We start from the raw sequence: 22611 nt of genomic DNA, 5'->3' as shown, positions 1-22611 counted from the left end.
GTATGCACAGTGGGAAACATGGCAATCTCAAACAGATGAGGAGGAGATACTGGGTGGAATACTGGACAGAAGGTGTGAGTGATCACACACAGGTGAAACTAGTGGGCCGATGAGCTCAGGAGCAACAAGGGAAGGGCTGGAGGTATGACCATTACACATTAAATACTTCTTCTATCAGTTCAGAGGCTGAACTGAATGCAACCCTGAAGTGATCTGTATGCACAAAAGAGGTCTTGAGGTTGTACTGTAAGTAACCACACAGATGGTAAATATTGAGGCATTTCATCTCAGCGTGTTTAACACTCGTAATAGGTATAATATATACACTTTTATTATTCTAAGACCTCATTCTCTTTTTACTCTGTCCTGTGCCGGGGCTGATGTTTATCACATTCCAGTGATGTAAAGGTCAGACAATGTGAAAATGTAAATGTGACCTGGCTGTTCAGACAGCCGTGGCATTGCAAAATATCAGATATACATATCAGATTTAGGATATATGAAAGTGGCCTGGGTCGGATTTGGAAAAAATTGATTTGTGCTGTTCAAACTGCCTTTAACAGACTGGATAGAGGTCGAATATGGGCAAAAAAATATAGTATTTGGGCCAAATTTGCCTGCAGTGTGAACATAGACTAGATTTTACACCAACCCTGCCTTGCCCACCTTTTCTGTGCCCTACAGACTTACTTCCATAATATTAATATATATCAGAACATCTACAGGCATATATAAGCTACATATTTGGCCAAAGTTTTTGTTTTGTTTTTTGACAGAAAACCAACTAATTTGCAAGTACCAATTGCTTCCCTCTAATCTCTACTCTTTGAATGGCAGTAACCTGGAATTTGTTTTTGAATTGAAGAAGAATCAGCAGATGAGTAAAAACAGATTTACATATCAGAGAAGTAACAACACTATGACAGCAAACTTAGGTTATTTACATAACCCCAGTTCTCTGATTAATATGAGTGAGATGTCTCACTATGGGATGCACGCCCCTGCTGCAGCCCTCAGAAGATACAATCTCATTACGCCATTCCTGATTGGCTGGTGAAACGTATCCGTCCACCAGGTAGCACAGGCAGACAAAACTACATAATTCAAAATAAGCACTTGCCCAAACAAGAAGGGTTGTCTGGTGAGCAAAAAGGTACTACTTATGGTCGGTAGGACTATTTGTGGCGGACGAATACGTTTCACCAGCCAATCAGGATAGACGTAATGAGATTGTTGCTTTTGAGGGCTGCAGCAGTGAGACATCGAATGAAATATTATGAAAGATAACTATTTACCCCATAAAAAGTGGTAACTTGTTGCAATTCCCTGCACCATTCTATCTGAAAATATATCAATTAATAAAACCAGATGCATGCTTTCCTTGCCTACCTGACCGCATGTCCCTGGGTGACAACTGACAGATAATTAACAAACACAAGAAAAGACAAAGGAATTTAGGAAACTGATTCATTACACAGTCAACAGAGATAGAATTGCAGCATACTGCTTTAATGTTTCATTGCTGTGAAATTGGTGCACATTGTTGTTGGCGTGTAATTATTTCGGTGGGTAATGAAGGCTGTTTTCCACCCGTGACGCTCTGCAATCTGAGAGAAAACAGCTTTTCCCTCTCATCCTCTCACTGCTTCCTGATTGCATTAGATTAACTCTCAAACAACACAAGGCAAATAGATCTGGGCAATTCAACTATTCTTCCAGCTATAGATTTCTGCTCATCATGTTCAGCCACTGAGCAATCAGTCTGCTGTCAATCACACTGACAGCAGTTAAAAACATTATCTTTTTTTAATGCGGAGGTCTTTTCCATCTCTTCCTGCAGCACTGGTTGGAGTTTAGCAAGTCAATTCCCAAACAAATGAAATGTGAGTCATTTCCTTCTTGTCTGGTTATTTCTAGCAACCTGAATTGGGAAAAAAGTCTTAACATAATATACATTTTTAATGTGGTGTTCAATCTGTGGTGCAATTCCAAGTCAAACAGTTAAAAGAAGCTTTTATGTCTTCTGATTACAGCGCAGCCTCCATTTACCATGTGCTTACGGGTTAAGTTCTACCCACCTGACCCTGCAGCCCTAAAAGAGGAAATTACAAGGTAGGTTTTAAAATGTGCAAGGTAAGAGATACCATGTTTTTATATGCATTAATGGATGGCAGATATAGAATAAATACACACTAAACACCCAACGTCCACTGGACTTCCAGATCATGTCCATATCTTGTCGGTTGTCTGGACCACATCTGCACATCTATAATTCATCCAAAACAGGTTGTCATCTGAACGTCATGACCACGACCTCATTTGGACCTTGACATGACGTTCAATTTCTGCTCACTTCTCATATGAAATTTAAACAGCCTTGCAAACTACCACGCAGACATGAATGTCAAGCCGACGTTGAAACAACGTTAAGAAGACGTCTTTTTCGGACGTCGTTTGGTCAGGTTAATCAACGAACACACACAACAACAACAAAGTCCAAATTATACAAACATGACAGTACTGTTTCAGAAAACAGGCTCACACCTACGCGTCACCGACTCTCACTCCTACATTACACACTCAACCCGTTTTTTCAACGTGACTTCTGGCCCCAACCCTCCTCCCTTCCTGCAGATGGCAGCAGGAGGCAAGCCATAAGGGCAGTGCCATCCTGTGGCTAATTGTTGTTTTGTTGGTTTTAGTCGCAATGTTTGCTGAGGAGTTTTTTATGATCCCAAACTCCGTCCCCTCTACAAGGGCTTAGTTTGGTTTTGTCTTTTTTACCTTCTCCACCTTCTCCTTACCCATTGTTCCGTATTTCTCATCTAAGAAACAGAGCTCCACAGTTCTCCCATTCCTGTCCCCCCATGTTATATGTGATTGTCTTTTCATGTTTCTTGGTCGGGATGTAACTGAAACTGAATTTTCCCTCGTGGATTAATAAAAACAATCAGTCCTCTCAAAATTAGTATTTAAGACAATGAATTTGGTAAATGGTTCAAATATTTGTCAATGTACCTTTAAAAATGATGTGGGTAAAAGGATTCACATGTGGCTTTATTCTACGATGTTGGCAACAAAATATGGTCAATTTACATTGGCATGATTTAGGTTTATTAAGGAAGTGCGCTCGTAAACATAGGGTCAGAGGTTCAAATCCAACCTGTGTCGTCTTTCTTATGCCGTCTTCATGGGGCGTCTCGAAGATGTCTTTGTTCAATGTCCAGAAGACATCCGAAAAAGATGTTGTAAAAACTTTCACTCTGCACCCGCCGTAGACGTTTTCTCAATGTCGGACATCACGTCACGTCAACATCGTTTCAAGATGGGTTTGCTCAGTGGGCAGACATGCACTAAACACATTTTAATAAGACGATTACAGACACTTTTTGATTTAAGTATTAACTTTATGTTGGACAGATGAAAAGAACGGTTTCATTTAATCTAAGTTTCAGGAATAACTGTAATAACTTTAGAATGGCACCCATTAGTCAGTACCCTAGCCTAGTGAGACCTTCTGTTTCAAAGTTTTAGGGGTTTACCCACTTCTGTGTTTTACTGGCTAATAAACTTCCCAAAATCATACCAAACTTGCTAAATAGGATAACTGCTGTTATCAGTGAGGATGCAGGAGGCTCACTATTGTTATACGTATACTTTGTTATTAATTTGACATTTTATATGCTTCAGATGATTGACAAAACTAAGATAGTTACACTAAAATCATGTACGATTATTTTGCAAGAGTAACATTAGCCACACTGAGTCCCTCAGCCACCTGTTTATCAGGGAAAAAGTGTGATATGGTCCCAAAACATTATTTGTGAATCTTTTAATTACTGCCAAATGGCAAATCACCCTCAGATTTGCCATGAAATCACACACAGCCGTGTGACTGTAGATGCTTTTCTCGTAACATGTCATCAAGTAAACTCATCAGCTATCTTTGTACCAGATCCTCTTTAGATATGAATGCTGTGATAAAAATCTGAAAGCCACTTCAGATGAAGCTCTGCATTCATTTTCATTCACAGGATAACATGATCAAACCGTTACACGTATAGCGAGAGATTTTGAACAGGACATTTTGGACATAATTGTCTATTTGCCTGTTTTTGGTGAAAAATAGCCTGTAAATGCATTATATTGTCCCAAAAGCATGCATGTGAGGCATTTCTGTGTCATGTCAGGGCCCAAATATAAATAAGTATTGAGAGTGAGAAAAGAATCGGGTTAAATAGCTTTTTCTGTGTCAGATTGATTTTTCCATTTCAGAACGTGAATTTAGTTTTTATAAATAAATACCCAAAGATTTGGTTTTCAGTACTTGGTTAAGCCATTATTTTGAATTACTAGAAATAATTACTATCAATAGTAATGGCCTTCTCTCCACTCGCCTGGAAAAACACTTTTAAACCGAGGCTATATTTTGTTGTCACAGGACGCGGTTGTCCAGGCGACAAACTTGTTTTTATTTATACAATCGTAGTACAAATCACATCATACAAGAATTAAATATTATTCATAGAGTACAGTCAGTGTCCTTTACAATGTTCCAAGCTGCAGTTTAATAACAAAAATGTGTAGAGAAGAAAAATACAAGTGGATTAAAATTACGATTAAAATGCAAGAGCATTCAACAGTACAACAGTGGGGGGCTGTGGTTTTTACCAGGATACGGTGATCATTTTCTTGGCGATTAGAAGTAATAATTAGACTAAAGTTTAAATTTGGAAAAAAAAAACCTTAATATAATAAAAGCGGACGTTATTTTTATTTTTTAACATATATTACAGTGGATGTTACTATCACTGGATTTACTCAACTATGAATAAATAAAGTCTAAACCTCAAATTCAGCTTTTTATAAAACACAAATTTGTTACTTATGGTCAATGAAAATTCTCCATAGCTTTTAACTGAATTTACCCTTTTCTGAGAAGAAGTCATTCAGCTCATCCTAAGGATAAAATCAATACATCTCTATGTTTGTAGCCACAAAGGAAGTGATGATAACATTTGTCAATGTATCAAGGTGACAAGTTCAATAAACCCCTGGTGTTGAAGCGTGTCACTTTGATTTTCATCAAGCAGCCATGTTGTGTGTGTGCAACACCGACTAGGGATGAGCACCTTCAGAAATCAGAATCCAACCAACAATGTGAAGAGATAATACTCCGTTACTTTTGTGTTGATCTGGGTTTTTTTTTTTTTTTTTTTTTAAATGAGTGTGGATGCTAATTTTTATTAGGCCGGGCTACCGGACTCAAAACGCCACTCACTTCTTTCTTCTTCTTATTCTTGTGTACACTAGTTAAAAATCGCTATTCCTCTGTTATTTGTGAACGGATTGAGCTGAAGTTTGGTAGGCATCATCTATGGATGCATCGACGCTCGGCGCCCGATTTTTGATTTAGGGCCCAAGAGGGCCCCAAAAGAAAAAAAATTAAAGTCAATTTCTCATATTTGCAGCTCAAATATCACAACAGTTGGTGGTAATGAATCATTGGCACATACCAACATATAAATGGGGCAATTCAACGTAGATTACGATTTTACGTTGCAAAATTTCATTTGTTTTACGCGGTGGAACCGAGTCATTTCACTGAATTCTCAGGAATGTGGTACGTGCTATTTCGTGCAGCCCGGTCGTAGTTCAGCAAAACTTGTTTGGTAACACAAGCGTTTAGATATATAACGCTGAAGCACCAAACTCCATTCATTACCATCCAAAATGCTGAGACCAAATATGATCCATTTTACTGCCTCCCCATCCAGTCCTCAGATAAATATAACACACTGAACAAAGTCCTGCTCAGCGAAAGTGTAAACAATCATTATTTAGTTCTCTATCAGCTACAGATAACAATCAACAAAACTCAAGTGTGATGCATTTCTAGGAATGGCAGGAAACGGAGCAATTTGTGCCAATGAGCATCTGAGGTGGAATTTAAAGGTCTCATGCTGTGATTAAGGTGCAAAAGCCCACACACTCAATTTCACAACAATATTGAGTGTGTGTGTGTGTGTGTGTGTGTCATCTCTGACAGCTGAACAAACTGTTGTGAGGAGGCAGCCAGAATATTACAGTGTGCACAGATCCCAGTAAATCACATCCCTCCTCGAGTTGTTTTGCTACGTATAGTCTCTTATTTGCAATTCAGCGCTGCTGGATGGAGCAGTGTGCCTTCTGTTCACCATCCATCTGCAGTGACTGGAAGATTTTATCCACACAAATAGCTAAAAATATATATCTTTATTTAGTGTTGTGTACAAAAACCTGACCTGAGGGTAAACTCATTGACAGAGATATCCAAATATTAAATACAAATAAGTACGGAGTGGCTGGTATCATAGATTGTAATGTAAAGGGATATAAAATATAAATACTGTATATTACCCTGACAATTGCATTTGTTGCTTTTCTGCTTCTGTGTAAAGTAATGAGCCATACAAAACTGGAATCTCTGAGAGTCGGTTTAGAGCAAATGCAAATTTTAGTTTTGTGTTGTGCCCTTCAACCACCACTTTATGAATTGATCATTTAATGACTTATTATTGCTTATGCACCTCATCTTGTCTTTTGTTCTGCACAGATATCTGGTCTTCCTGCAGGTTAAGAGGGATCTTTACCACGGTCGCTTATTGTGCAAGACATCTGATGCAGCTCTGCTGGCTGCTTATATTTTACAAGGTATTAAGTCTACCAGATGACAGTGCGAGTATTTCCATACTTGACTTGAAGTATGCACAGCGTAACGTTACATTCAGCAAATAAAGTGAATGGTACAGTAGCAGGTAAATGTTCAGGTGGAAACAATTGTATATTATTTAGTGTTTAAAGTAGAATCAAGAGGAAAATAAACTCCAATGAGGACAAACAACTAAATTTCATCAGTATAGAAATGAATGGAAACCTCTTTGATTTTGCCTGTCAGGGTCTTCTCTGTTAGTCTCCAGATTCCAGACACATAATCCCATCCTATTGTCTGTAAATTAAAGTGTAAATTTAGTCTAAATAGACTGGATGACAATTATAGTGTCAAGCTCATGGCTGCAATAAAATACCTGTTGTTACAACACTGGCCCCAGGGAGTTAAAGCTGCTGTATGTAAGTTTTTTTTGGCATCATTTGGTCAAAAATCCATAATAATCTTTAAACATATTTTAATCCTAAGTGTTCGGAGTAGACAGTGAATTTCTTCTTCTCATGGCTCTGTAAATGAAGTTTAGAAATCCAGGAGCGTGACACTGGACTTCAGCCAATCAGAGATCTTTCTATCTACATGTGTGCTCCACGAGCTGTTACTATTGGCTGCTCGACTAAAGTCAGGCGCGTTCACGTATCATCGGTAGTGAAAGTGTAATGACGGATGTTCCCTAAGAAGTCTCCATCACAGCCTTAAGCAACATTTTAAAGGCACAAACCCCGTGATTGTGGAATGTCTACCACACACACTGGTTTGAGAGGGAGAACAGATGGAATAAATCGCGTGTCAACCTAAGACAAGCTTATTTAAGTTGAATTCATTTTATAGTCTGGATGCAAAGTGATGGTTGTCAGTCCGCTCAGAGTGGCTGTTGAGATCACAGCCGACTATGTGTGCTCTCTGGGGGAGACGAGCTGACGGCAGCAGCCACTGCTCGTGGCAGTAACTACAGTGATACGTACTGTACATGCATGTCAGAGTCTCTAAAGAAGAAGAAAAATATCCACTAACACAAAATAAAGTCCATACATTTGTCAATAGTCTATTGAGGAAAAAAGTCGCTAAGAGCGTTCACAAAAGATACCTGAAGGGAGGCTAAGTTTTGGTTTCAAAACAGAGCGGAGATAGGATTCTACATACTACAGCTTTAAATCAGGTTTCCATTGTGTGTAGATTCCTGAAAAATCATTTATTAAAATGGGCCTGCTGATGATAGACTGTGTGCACTTTATAACAATCATTAATAATGAAAGGGAATGATTGTTTTGCTAGTGATCCCCAGGAAGCCCCCAGCATTCCAGCTGAGCTAATATCACATATTTATCACTGAATAATTCTATTATGGATTAAAAACTATAGTTACATTACATCTGTGTGGTTGAATATTCTGTGTTTTTCCAGCTGAAATTGGAGACTACGACCCGGGGAAACACCCAGAGGGCTACAGTTCTAAATTCCAGTTCTTTCCCAAACACTCTGAGAAACTGGAGCGTCGTATCGCTGAGATCCACAAGACTGAGCTGACGTAAGGTGACACCAGCCCTCTACCTGTGTGCTTTTTCAGCTCTGTGGAAGACCATACATACAAACATTCATTGCTGTCCTGATGCTGCTGAGACATTTAGCTCTCTGACAACGGTTTGATTTAGTTTCCCTATTATAATCAGCAGATTTTGTTTCAGTCGACTAAATATATACTTTACTGCTTTCATATAACTAAAGTTTGTAGTGCATATGGCATACTGACTGAACAATGCCAACATTCAAAATATTCAATGTGTAAAAGTGCCTGAACACAATTAACTCATGTTCACACAGACAACACTACTTGGACACTAAAATGACCTGATGGTGTGAGGCTCTACTGCCCTCTGTTGCTTAGTTCTATTAAGTTATCTCCTCCTGTCATTTGCAAGATTTGAAAATGTGTTACCTGTACGTTTCAACATGAAATATTTAGATTCATCATTTCAGGCTCTGACATCTGTTACGTTTGACACGCTTGTCAATGGTTTGACCTGGGGCCTCATCTATAAACGCTGCGTACGTAAAGAAGAAAGCATACGCCACTTATAAGCAACGTTTGGGACTTATGAAAAAACAAACTCGGCGAGATAATGTTTCCACCTCCACAGCAGCTCTGAGCCTGGAGTACGCACAAAATCATGAGAAACGGGAAACTCCGACCCCAACAGGGGAAGGATGAAATTAAAGACAGCTCTGTGAAATGACTACATTTGTGTGAAATAATCGAACATTGCACATTTAACAACACATCATATATGAAGGATATATTTGCACAAAACAGAGGAAAAATTATACTGACGCCCCAGGGAGTGATCCGTGTGCACAAATACTATCCTGAGTTTCTGAGAAACGTCTTGATGTCCCGCCCTAAACAGCTCCACTTCCTCCCCCTGCCTCTGCCAATCTACCAGAAGCCACGCCTTTACTTTTCTGCACACGCATCCCAGAACATAACAAGGTCGCATCGTGTCGCATTGATATACTGTAGGTCTATGGGTCAGGTAGGAGCCAAAATCATATTTACCTGTTTGCTGTTGTGACGCACGACCTTGTTTCCGTTCACAGTTCCACATTCACTTTGATTGACAGACTCAAGAACAGGAAGTCGAAGCCTATTGGCTGGACTCACTCGGCGATCATTTCCATTTGCATAGGGGTCTATAGGACGAAGGCGGGACTTATATACATTAATGTATATGAATGACCACAGACAGTAGATCATAGTAAAAGACTAGTTAGGTATTTTTTTTGCATTTCAAAAGAATCATACATAAACATACAGATCATACAGATGTATCAGAAACTCCTGATATCAGCTTTAATAATAATTGTCATTAAAATCACATAATCATTGCACAAAACTGCTGATCAATTGGCTGCAACACCTGTAGCTGTTATAAAAAAAGAACGCACTCAATACGTAAAGACACACAGTGGAATTATCTGGCACTGAAGGACGTGGCGCACGGAAGAGGAGAGGATTTACAGAGACCAGCAAGACCTATAGACAAGACAAGATCTCTCTTGCATGTGTCCACCTCAACAATTAATACCTCTACCTCTCACCGAGTGAAATCTGCTCGTTTTTCCCCTCAGTCCACTGTGAAATTCACATTAGTGAATATTCATTAAGGGACGTTCACCTGACCTTTTATAGGCACCTTATGGGTGGAGTAATGGCGTTTCCTCACGTGCAACAATTGAACTTTTGAGTTGATTGTCAATTATAAACAGAAACAGGTGTAGGACGAGTGTGCGTCCTTGTTGAGTAGTATCCCGCTGCAGCCCCGGAGCGGAAGCCCCTGACGGGACACAAGGCGTCGTGACGCTCCGGGGCTGAAGTTGAATACTATTGGCCTCGTTCATGAGTTTGACAGTTTTTTTGTGTATGCACTTCCTGTTTTTTAGCGTACGCCAGCTGAAGTGATTTTAGCTCGGCACAGTTTTATTAATGAGGCCCCTGCTCTCACTTCTGGATACCAAAGCAAAAATTATGGCATTTGGATCTTTTTCTCTATGTGATTTTTGTTTGTTTGTTTTTATTTGTTGGATAAATGAAGCATCTGTGTGATCCAAAAGGCTGGTTAGCTTGGACACTTTCAAAGATGTGATCATTAACCTAGTTATGTATGTAGGAGTCCTTTAGTTTATCGTACACAAACGCTGGAAACTTGAATGAGTTTTTGGAACATTTTACCAAAAACCATTGTTTATAAATTTATAGGCCCAACTATTATAGAAATTGCAAGATATGTGGAAAACATTAGAGTTCTTTTCACAATTTGCTATTAAAAATGACTGCATTCATGTGATATAAACAAAAGAAAAATACAAGCCCCAACTATTTGGTAGTTTACACACTAATTCCTGTTTTCTCTGTCATTTTTACTTTCTCCTGCGGGCCAAATTGGATGATTTAAAGCAGTGATTCTCAAATGGGGGTACGTGTACACCCTCGGAGTATGTGATGGAACTAAAATGCATTTAAGAACAAATATTATCTGAGCTCAGACATGAATAATAACGAATTCTAGAAAAAAAAAGTAGTCTTTGGGGTCGCCTGGAATTCTTGATATGAAAATGGGGTCACAATCCAAAAAAGGATGGTAACCACTGCAATAAATACTGTTTCTTTCCACTTATTTACAAAATGAGATGATTTAAAATGTGTGTTATCACTCATTCATTCCATCATTATGTTCTATAGTTGTTTTTAAATAGTTTTCGAAGCAAGATGTTGTCGTCGGACAAAGGGGAGACATGGTACTGAGCAAAAATGTTAAAGAACCACTGCTCTAAAGGGCCAGATTTGGCCCCCTGGCCTTGAGTTTGACATGTGCTCTAATATATATTAATTTCTAAAATGTTTCAATTACAAATGTCACAGCCTTATGCCCTATTGAAAGCTGTGATAAGGTTACATTCATACATTACACCTTGTTCTCCTCAGAGGTCAAAGTCCTGAGACATCAGAACTGAACTTCCTCCAGAGGGCTCAGATGCTGGAAACATACGGAGTCGACCCTCATCCCTGCAAGGTGACCCAAAGATAATAAGATTACCATAAAGTAGGACAAGGTCATAAAGTTTTGGACTTCTAGCGTGTTTGCGGTGTTTTTTCTTCAATGACCAAATCATAGATCCATGTGTCTAACAGGATGTATCTGGAAATCCAGCTTTTCTGGCTTTCACTCCATTTGGATTCACTGTGCTGCAAGGAAACAGGAGGGTTCATTTTATCAAGTGGTGAGTACAGAAATCACAAACTCAGCATTTTGTGCCCACGTGAAAGTTATTGATCGGAGCTGGGGAGATGATTAACTTTAAATTGGAACTGGATTATCTCTCTGAGCTACAAACATGATGAGAACTACACTTCTGGTTTGTCTGTGTTATCATTAATCAAAGTCAACTTTTAAGCTACATATAGAATACACAGAAGAATTAAAAGTGTGTCTCACTTGGTCTATTGTATCACAATATAAAATAGAAGAAATTACTGTAATTATGGAAACTATGATGCAATAAATATAATACAGACGAGATTAAAAAAAAATGAAGGTAAATGAAAAATGAATAGGTATAGAAATGATAAATAAGAAAAAAAAAGTGCTGATTAGATGTATAGAAAATGTACATAAGACATCACTGAGGTCAGATTCTCACACACCTTGTGAGAATAAACCACATTCCCACAGAAATAAATACAATAAAACACATACTCAGCAAATTAAAACTGGGATGCACACCCACAACCTTTGTAAGGGAAGAGAAGGTTGCTAAACACAGCGTCATCATGCAGCCTGATGCAACAAAATCCATTGTTGCTGCTCTTAATTTAATGTCTCTTCAAAACAGGTTGTGTATAATAAAAAAAAATATGCCAAAGTCCTTAAACATTTCATAATATTTGGGTGTTGAAGCTTCTAAATCTTCAAAACTGTCAATTGTTAATGCATAGGAACAGGATAATGTAATAAACCAGGGTTTATTTAAGGTTTGTTCAATCTGTTACTTTTACATTGAGGTTTTTTTTTAAAGCCATTACCATTTGATCTCCAGACTGTGTTTATTATTTTTGCAGCTTTTTATCAAAATCTGTCTTTGTGCTTCCTGTCATCTTTACCTTCTTTACCTCATTTCTTCTTTTCAGGGATGAGGTGACCAAACTCAAGTTTGAAGCAAAGACATTCCATATATATGCAAATCAGAAGGAGGTAAGTGTATCTGTTCTTTACTCATCATCCGTTTTAGTCTGTGTTGCTGTATAAATGTGGTGTGGGCACTAGGTTTCATGCAGTGATTTGTAGCCACAGGGCAGCGATTGTACAATGCACTAAATACAGAAATACTGTAGACCCCTCCAAAAAAAAAAAAAAAAAAAATGTTTGTTCATGTGATGATACACATGTTTTTAAAGGACAGGAAGGTTATTCTGACCTACTTTGCACCTACGCCTGAGGCCTGTAAGCACCTGTGGAAGTGTGGAGTCGAAAATCAAGCTTTCTACAAGTAAGTCAATGGAACACAAATACATTTAAACAGAGATGGGGCGATGCTATCGGCCGATATGTGCCATAAAATTAAATATCATCTGACATCTGATGTGTGCTGTTGTTTAAGACAAAAGAAATATGGCAATTTATCCATTACTGAAGTGGAATTTGTTTTCTTATTTTGCATAGATGATGTTTTAGGTGGAATACATTCAGTGGGACATTATATTAAAAGTAGGGTTAAAATGTTTATTCCATGGAGATACTGTATATACAGTATATAATGTGACCTAAAATTAACTTTGGGGAGGTGCTGTATGTACATATCGAAATCAGTTAATATCGGGAATCAGAAATAAAGTGTTGGCCAATATCGGCTTATCCGATATGTGCAAAAAGCTGATATCGAACATCTACATTTAAATAAACACGAACATCTTGGAAGCTTGTGGTTTCATTTCCTGATTTGTCTTCACAGGTTGGAGAAGTCGAGTCAGGTGAGGACTGTGTCCAGCAGTAACCTCTTCTTTAAGGGTAGTCGCTTTAGATACAGGTATCACAAACACCCACTAGGAACACACTTATCATGTGGGAGTTACGTTTTACAAGTTGTTTTGTCTTTTTCGTCTCAGTGGAAAAGTTGCAAAAGAAGTCATGGAACAAAGTGCCAAAATCAAAAGAGACCCCCCAGAGATCCACAGGTAGGACAGGAAGGAAAGCTTTACCCGACTCACTACAGCAGCAGTGGTTTCTCAGAGTTACTGTGTTGTGTTTTTTATCTGGATCAGTGATCAATCACACTTTAAAGGCTTGGAAGAAATGTCCATCCCCATTAATAACCATACAGTAGGTCCAAATGTATGAGCATACACCTTTTTTCAAATAATTAAATGCAAAATCAGGATCAGATCCAGATGAAATTCTGTGAGGCATTTGAAGAACCAACTGAACATAACTGAGTCATATGTCGTAAAGTTTGCTCAATCACAAACTGAGATGTGCATTTTTGAAATTTTGCCAATGACGAGAGATCGATTTTTCCATTATTGAAGCTGATCCAGATCAGTAAATTCATGTCAAGTTGATCTCAATTTCGTGCTGTTCTTGACTTAAAAATAACTTCTCTCTACTTGATGTGTCAACTGAACTGAAAGAACCAGACCTTCAGTTACTTATTTCATTCTATTCATTATAGCCCCAACCCCAACCCTATTCCTATCCCAGGAAAAACCCTAAAATGTTTATTTTTTTGTGTCTGTATTTTTAAAAGTAGAATTTGCCGTGCAAAATATGTTCAAATGAAAAAAAAAAATATATATATACTGTATATATAACCCAGGAAAAACCCTAGAATGTTTATTTTTTTGTATATGTATTTTTAAAAGTGGAATTTTCAGTGTTAAATATGTTAAAAAGAAAAATAAAATATGTCAGAAGTGGAATTCGAACCCACATCAGCGGAAGGAAACGTCCTTAAGTTTGGCGCCTTAGACCACTCGCTATCCTAACACGGTATAAACACAGGCACATTACGCATATGTAGAAAAGATCCGGCAGTGACGGAACAGCGCATGCGCACAGGAAGTGGCGGAACAATAGTCAGATTTCTCTGAGGTTCGGGTAAGGAGCTATAGACACTTCATTTAAGTATTGTTTGTAGGTAGGTACAGTATTCAGCATAGGTGAAAATCCTCTAAAGGAAAATACACAATACAGGGACAATTAGACCATATTCAAACGCTGGCGAAACATTTTGCGTATCAACCTTTTCCAAGTATTACATTTAGTTTTTACAGTTTTAAATCATTAAAAAAAAAATTCTAAACAAGATTTTCCATTTCCAATCTCAATCATTTTATTTATTTTTTTTACTTCCATATTACCTACCAAATATGTACATTATTTAACATGTGTGTAGTATGTAATTTTTAAGTCTTAAAGAAACAAATAAAATATTTATAATCATTAACCACACATTCTTGTCAAAATCAGATTGTTAAAAGTAAGTTAATTTAATAAACTTTAACCCAGGTATTTTTTCACAGCAATGTAGAACCTGTCTAAACTATTATTTAAACAATTACTTTTAACCATTTTATCTTCACTTATTTGTCTTTCACATGAACTAAATCTAGTTTTAACTCCACAGTTAACCTGGCACCTGAAATAAGCTTAAAAAAAATCTTTAAACGTATCAAACTCAAGAAACATTTCTTGAATTGCCTGTTAAACAATAAACCATTTGCCACACTTTACAAATAAATGAATAAATACATTTAACTTAAGTTTTCTGATTAGTTTTGAATGAATTGTCCAAGCAGCAGAAGTTTATATGAAACCCGTTGTTATTTGGAGGCTCTTACCGTCTGTTCATCCAAACATGTAAATAGTCTTTACATCAAAGTTCAGTCCCAATAGAGGGTAAAGAACCATTTCCTCTGTAGCTGCTAAACATGCACTTCCATTGCCCCAGTTCACCCACAGTGACTGTTTAGTGTCATTAAGAGAATCAGGTGTGCACACTTACAAGTGGGAAGTGGCCCCTCCCCTGCTTAGCAGGAGGGAGGGATCTCATTTTGGCCCTCATTTATCAACCGTTCAACCAAATTCAAGTAAAGCTTCGGTATTTATCAATTCTGACGTCAGTGTACGCTATGATCAGATCTCACATGTATGGACTTGTGGTTCAGCACAGCAAAAAGTGACTGAGACTGAAAATGAAGTATTAAACAAGCCTTAGCCGTCATTTAAGCATAAGCAGACACACATTCAGAACAGATCAGAACTGATTATTAAAACAAATCAAACTAATTACTGATACCACTTTTTTGGTTTTCCTTTTACCGAATACCTGATAACCCCGCTGGTAAACTCTGCTACCAAAGCGCATATGTTCACCCAGTGTGCGCACACGGGACGCAACGCTGCTATGCTCTGTCTTGGAGAATGAGGTCCTATTTCCTCCGTACAGCACATCACTGGGGGGGTGTATGGAGGAAATACAACCTCATGCTTTTAAACCAAAATAGTTTCTTAAACTTTTACAAATGTACTGCAGTGCTTAATCAGTAATGTGATGAAGTTGAGTTGAAATAGGCTGACAGCATAATATTCACAGAAGGAAGAACATTTAGTCATTTTTTAGGCTTTAAGGTTTCCATTGACAACTGAGATAAATATAAATGTCATAATCGTGTGTCTCTCTAGGATCTCTGCTGTGAAGTTGCTTGCAGCGCACACAGGGGGGCAGACGTCACCTGCTCGGTAGCTAATCCTCTGCCACAGAGCGTTTAAATGAGCTTTTTTAAGCCCAGTTTTCACATGTTCAAAAAGCACATCTTTGTTTTTGCTCTTGCTATACCTCAGATGTGAAAATGCCGATTTTCATCTTGAAAGTTTATTTTCTTGTTTGAAGTGGGCGGGGCCTCCAAAACAGGAGGGCGTAACAAGTTAATGATGATCAAATTCAGTTGCCGGATTTATCAACAGCCGATCATTTGCACACTGAGATTGGTTGATAAATGAAGGCCCTCCTCTGTACGTCAACAGCACAGCTTTGCTTTCTCAATAATGTGTGAGCTCAGCAAAAACTCTGACATTAGTAAATTAATGTAATTAAAAGCCTTGAACTTTTGACTTTTCAAACATGAGTTCGTATTCATGGTTCTGTATAAACTGTGTGATCTCTTGTAATCCAGGGCTGGCATGGTCCCAAGTAGGAGCTGTCCCTCCATCACTCACGGCCCACGCCTGACCAGCGTCCCCAGAACCAGACGGAGAGCCGTACACATCTCCATCATGGAAGGTAAAGCATTCTTTGCTGCGTTCACACCGGATGCGTCACAAAATATCTGTACGTTCAGATTACATACAAAGTCAATGGATAGATGTGTCCCAGATGCGAAATCTTACCAGTGCGGCCCGATCCGCACGTCAAGAGCGTTGGCCGTGCGAGCGCACTTCCGATTTTGCGCATATCCAAAAGAGTTGAAAATATTGAACTCTTGTGACTGTTTCACATTACAAAAGCCAAACATAGGCTTTGTTGATGACGTCATGCTGTCAACACCGACACCGGTCTGTTCACCCACTCAACCATGGAGTAGAAGCTGTGTGTGACCACCTGGAGCTGTATGACAGTCTTTATAACCGCGACCGGACGAGGAAGGATTTGGCGTGGAGGTGAATCAGCGAGGAGTTCTCGCTGTAATTTTCATATTTGAAAGTCGGCACTGTGCTAGGATAGCATTAGCCGCTAATCACACCGGCTTTTTTCACTGGTGATTTGTGTCTATGAGAGGAGAAAAGGGAGCACAGCTCCTCGCTTCAGCAGGCAGTGAAACTCACCGAGTTGGATGTGTCGGTGGTGGGTAGGGCTCCGCTTCAGACTGAATGCCATACCTCCTTACAATGAACAACAGACGTTTCCTAAATCAGCTCATGCAGTGTCAAGAGAGAGCCAATCTGGCAGTCCTTTATAAAGACTGGTTCCAGGGATGATTGGTGCAGCCACAGCAGAGGAGTCCAATCAGCAGCTCCTCATCAGGTGGCTCCAATCACTCGTTAGTCACTGCAAGACAGGGAGCGAAAACAGAAGAAACCTACAGTCCTGTCAGGCCTAGCCTGCATGTAACAGTCATACATGAAATACTCAAGTACAAGTAAAAAGTGGCTCAATTAAATAGTACTCAAAGTAAAAGTTACTTTTGTTAATTTTTGGTAATAATTCTTGCCACGGTTCCCTTGCATACAGTAAACATCGCAGTTAGAAACTTAAAAACGAAGAGATCAAATCTTGCACAATTGTAATTTATTTTCCACAAAAACATAAAAGGTTTGTCAAAATGTAAAAAAAATGTTTTAAATAAAATAACACCAATAAAAGATGCTTTGTCATCATGGGCTACATAGGGCTTGTAGAATTTTGTGACGATGCTCTTGAGAAAATAACCAACATTCAGTGCTTTATTAGCACGGTGCATTACGTTTAATCTGATTGGTCGGCTATGATGTGATGCTTTAGATTACTGCCTGGTCATTTCCTTTTTTGTGGTTTCACAATGTCCGTTGATCATTTCCAAACAGAAAATAATAATTTACCCAGTAACGGTTGGGTGTAGAAATGTAACTAATGACTTTACTTCTTTTAAAACATAATTAAGTACAAGTAAAATTACTGATTCAGAAATGTACTCAAAAAGGTAACTCAATTACAGTAACGTGAGTACTTGTAATCCGTTACTTTCACCTCTGACAGCTACCGTGGTAAATGGAAGTCAAGGAAGTCAAGAAATCTTTTACAACAAATGATCTAGAAAATAGTGAAACACGTAAATCCATCAATGAGCAGCTATTGGACACAGTCTTATCCCATAAATAAAAGTGCAGCTAAAGTGCTGTGACATACTTGTGAGCACTCGGTGAAAGATCATTGGCTGCGTTGTGTGAAACTTTAGTCAGTAGCTTTAAAGATAGATTATTAGATTCACTATCAATAGACTTTGTGGTCTTTGTATCTGCAGTAACTAACACAATAAAGCAGTGTCCCAAGACTTTTTTCTTAATGATTCAGTGTCTTGTGGATAACAAAGGCATTTCTTTCATTTACTGTACATGTGAAGGATATTAATGATTCATTCAAAAAATTGTGCAACGTTGTATTATTTTATTGTATTTATTGAATCGTTTTCATTTGGTTTATCTGGTGTGGGGATTATACATAATATTTTAACACTTTACCATTAGAGGCTTTTTTACATACCAGTGTGGGAGTGGCAGTCTCAGTCTGTGGCTTATGATATTTTAAGATTAGGTTAAAAAAAAACAACAACGACATCTAAATGGGACCTTGGACGTTGAAATTAATGAAATAAAACGTGTACAGTAGGTAGCATTATGTACCTATTCAAGTTGGTTGCAACTTGCCAATAATCAAAGAAGAAGAAGAAGAAATGAATGAAAAATTCACATTCTGACAGTTTATAAACCATAGTCACTTCTCTCCATTAACAGGCTGTTAACCTTTGTCTGTGTGACAGCAGGAGCAGCTTTGTTTTATAAAATGCTCTGTTTACTGTACAGACATTTTGTCAAACCAGTGCTCCTCTTGTCATTGCTTCCCTGTAAAACAAACCCTGTGTTTGTGTCTGTTGACTTTGGTGTTCCTCTGGTAATAGTACTCCATCCTGAAAATAGCCGCTGCTGTCAGCGACCATGCTTTGTGTGTCACAGCCCTCAGAAGGAGGGGACACCCAGGCTGTGACACGAGTAGACCACATTCCCAGGCCTTGTCTTGTCTTTCACTCTCTGCCTGTCCTTTTATTTAACCACCCTCTGTCAGCCCGCATGCCCACATGTATGAACAGCAACCAGAGCTGCCTGGCTTGGCAGCAACAGCTGTCACAGGAGACAAAGACTGGGCGACAGAGGAGAAGGTGCACTGAAAAGAGGTCCCATTTAGGAGAGAGAAAAGGAAGATAAAGAAAGGCTAAAAACAGCAGAGTTACAGAAAGGGAGCCATGGTCAAGTGTCTGATTCGGATCAAGACCAAGGTGAACGTACACCTGCGTATGATCAACCACTGTTACCGGGATGTGAAGGTGCGCGTTTTGTCTCTCGGACCTCGGCTCCTGGGCAAGGCTCTGGGCACCCTGCCACTCCTTCCCGCCCTACCCGAAGGATCGTCCACCTCAGGTTCCAGTCCTGAATCAGGATACAGCTCTCGGACCCCTTCCAGGCTAGCTGTACCCACCCAGTCCCATGGCCACAGCTCAGCAGCACAACAAGCAGGTAACGGGGAAGGTGGGGTCAGTACAGAGCTGCCTCAGATATTTGTAAGGCTGCTCCCGAGGCTTTGTCACCATGTGAACCTTCATCTGTATTTATAACACCAAATCCACTGTGTTTCAGACTGAAAAATACTATCAGAATCTGTTAAAACATTGCAGTTTGTGAAGGATTTACATCATAGATAAAATCCTAGACTAATAATCATGTCACTTTTTATCAGGGGTGGACTGGTCATCTGGCACGGTGGGCCGTCGACCCAAAGTGGGCCAGTCCGGTCTGCTACGTTTTTTTTTTTTTTCTTGAAGAGTGAGAACCAGGTGTTATGTAATGGCAAAAAGTAGCTTTGATGGGCAAAATGTAGCAAAAAATAATGAAAAAGGGCAAAAATGTGGAACAAAAAGAGGAAAAATGTAGGGAAAAAACAAAGTAAGTGGTATTTATTAAGTAAAATGTAGCTTATTTGGATGAAAAGTGGCAAAAAAAAAATGTATCAATAAAGGATAAAAATTGGATAAAAGTATCAAAAATAACTGATAATTAAAATGATAATTTATTGGCAAAAGGAGGCAAAGTCTGAAAAAAGTTTCTGACTTTTAAGGTTTTCTGGGGGAATAATAATAGAGCAACATGTTGAGCATCAATGACTTAATAACAGCGTCTACGTGGTGTCTGCTGATAATGTAGTGGGCCGGTCTGGACAGAACATGCCAGGGCTGAATTTTTGGTCCACCCCTGCTTTTTATCCACCCAATGCATATATACTGTATCTATCCATCCATTTTCAGACTCGCTTTGTCCTATTTCATGGCCGCGGGGCAACATATACACAAAGCTTCAATTGCGTGTTTTGGCGGGTAACACTGTAGCATTACTAGCCATTTTGGCTGGTGAGGAACGAAGCAAATACCACGGCCATTGCCTACGTGCTCACGTGAGTCAGATTGTTATGGTTTTATATCGGTGGAGACAAATGCAACGGGCCAACGGCGCAAAACAAACAATAAGATCTGAAATGAAGTTAAATTAATTAGGAAATTAGTTAGGAAAAAACATACAAACGTGGAATACAGTATTTATCTGGTGTTGAAAAACCTGAACTGCAAAAAAGGAGTTAAGGCTGCGACCGACACAGGGGAAAATGAAGATGAAAGAGGATCTGAAAAGAAGAAGAAATTGAGGAGTTTTAATACTAAAGGCAGTGACTATCCGTACGGTTGTGGTATCAATATACCGACATTCTGTCCGTACGCAGCGCCCCTCATTGGCCAGTTTAGGTCACGTGACTAAGACTAAACCTAACCCTAACAATTGTTGCGATATTTGGTTATAACCTAACCCTAACTCTAACCCTAAGACGCTACGTGAGTGTATTTTGGTAAACGTACTAATAGCACCGGGGGTTGTGTTGAAGAGCATGTGTGTTAGTAAAACATTTTTTCTCTACACTACATATAATTCTTAGCACTGATTACTTCTATTCTTTCTAACATCAGTGTTCCAGGGATCCAATTTTCATCTGAGTTAAGTTTGTTTATTACGTTATGAGAAAATACTTTACAGAAAGTTCCATATTACACCTTTTATGCATTGTTACAACATTGTATTTAAATTAAATGTTTATATTTTTACCATTTTAATGTATTTCTGCAATCAACTAAAAATTCGGCGCTCATAATGTTTACTTTAGCTGGAAAAAATGTGGTTAGTGGAAAATCTGGTTGGCTGGCAACTTTAAGAATCTGCTCACCATGCTAGTTAATTTAAAGCCCTGCATATACATGTGTAGACGTATTCACCAAAGGGTGGGAAAGTGGTTCCACTCCATGTGTAACCACAGATGTAGGCAATACTGAGATACAGAGCTATAAGGAACAAATGCTTATTTATTAAACACCTCTAAAAAGAGTTGATTAGGTGAGATGAGAAACACGGGTCTACAGATTTGCGTGTCATAAAATGTTTTTCACTAGAACACAGTGTACCTGAATATTATGCAGGCAGATGGAAAAGCAGCTGGGGTAATCCTAGTTATACTTTAAGGTAAATGATGTTCTAGTTTTTTACATTTAGCTTTTCCTTACCACAGTCAGACACGCTGCATACGACTATGTAATGCACTAAATGTGATCAAAGAAATACCATTATAGGAACATATGCATAGTAGAATTAAAACATGGAATTAGCCTTAACTATCAGCTAACTAATGCTAAAGCCTTCAGATGCAGCTGATCAATACTGTATCAACCCCCCAAGGCTGCTCATGATGACTTTCCTGTTTTTTTGAAACCACGAACAGATGCATTAGTGTAAACTACAAATAGCTTCTGCTAGTCCTGACCTTTGAACGCTGCGTACTCAATTGACAAGCATAACCTTGCAGCTTACTTAAGGGTTGCTGCACTCTCTTTGTGTTAAGTTTGCATGTGCTCACTCAGCATCTCAGCATGCACCCACTTAAAGCTGCAGTATGTAGAACCATGAGACGTGTATGGAATCAACCATGCTCCCCCTTCCACCCATATTTAAAATTTACCAGCATCCTTGTGAACGCACACAAACTATGGAGATCTTAGCAACCTTTTTCTCAGTAGAGACTAGTGATAAATGTTGGGACTTTATCTTGTGTTATTGGAGAGTTTTCTGATGTTTTAGAGTCTATGACATGAATGCTGGTATCACTCTGTAGTTACTGTCCTGAGTAGCGTCTGTAGCCGTGAGCCCCTCCTCTGCCACAAAGCTCTCGCATGCGGCCGCAGCGATCCCAGCTGCAGGTCAGAGCAGACCCACACCACTCCGCATCCAGACTGAAAATGAATTGCACACGTTCTCTCCACCTTGGATTTGCTTCTTCAGGTTTACATGTGGTTTATCCCCTCTGTTAGCACCCTCCCTCTGGCACCTGTACGCGGGGCAGATCCTGCACAGTCACAAACGTGCGCTCTCAGTCCGCGCAGACCTCTGTGGAGTCCGTTCCGCCCGAGTATGTTTGAGACTTTAGACTGTTGCCTTACCACATTGGTCTTTCTTTTTCTCATGCTTTGCCGTAACCATTGTGCCTAACTACCTTTTTCCCAGATCTTTTAACTGAAC

General features: G+C 39.0%; 1 protein-coding gene across 2 annotated transcripts in view; it reads left to right on the top strand.

Annotated features, from left to right (window-relative positions):
- LOC114479431 (FERM domain-containing protein 5-like) overlaps positions 1 to 22611 on the top strand; it is a 113957-nt gene that overhangs the window by 76098 nt on the left and 15248 nt on the right. For both annotated transcript variants that reach the window (XM_028473111.1, XM_028473103.1), the window contains exons 3-13: positions 1841 to 1883; positions 2034 to 2112; positions 6596 to 6693; positions 8111 to 8234; positions 11187 to 11274; positions 11394 to 11482; positions 12390 to 12453; positions 12657 to 12748; positions 13211 to 13285; positions 13365 to 13433; positions 16431 to 16537. In XM_028473111.1, the coding sequence (XP_028328912.1) occupies positions 1841 to 1883; positions 2034 to 2112; positions 6596 to 6693; positions 8111 to 8234; positions 11187 to 11274; positions 11394 to 11482; positions 12390 to 12453; positions 12657 to 12748; positions 13211 to 13285; positions 13365 to 13433; positions 16431 to 16537 (928 nt within the window). The remainder of the gene's footprint in view (positions 1 to 1840; positions 1884 to 2033; positions 2113 to 6595; positions 6694 to 8110; positions 8235 to 11186; positions 11275 to 11393; positions 11483 to 12389; positions 12454 to 12656; positions 12749 to 13210; positions 13286 to 13364; positions 13434 to 16430; positions 16538 to 22611) is intronic.

Source organism: Gouania willdenowi, chromosome 3 (assembly GCF_900634775.1).
Source record: "Gouania willdenowi chromosome 3, fGouWil2.1, whole genome shotgun sequence".
Classification (NCBI taxonomy): domain Eukaryota; kingdom Metazoa; phylum Chordata; class Actinopteri; order Blenniiformes; family Gobiesocidae; genus Gouania; species Gouania willdenowi.
Note: the sequence above shows the minus strand (reverse complement) of the source record. Positions and strands in the feature narration are given on the sequence as shown.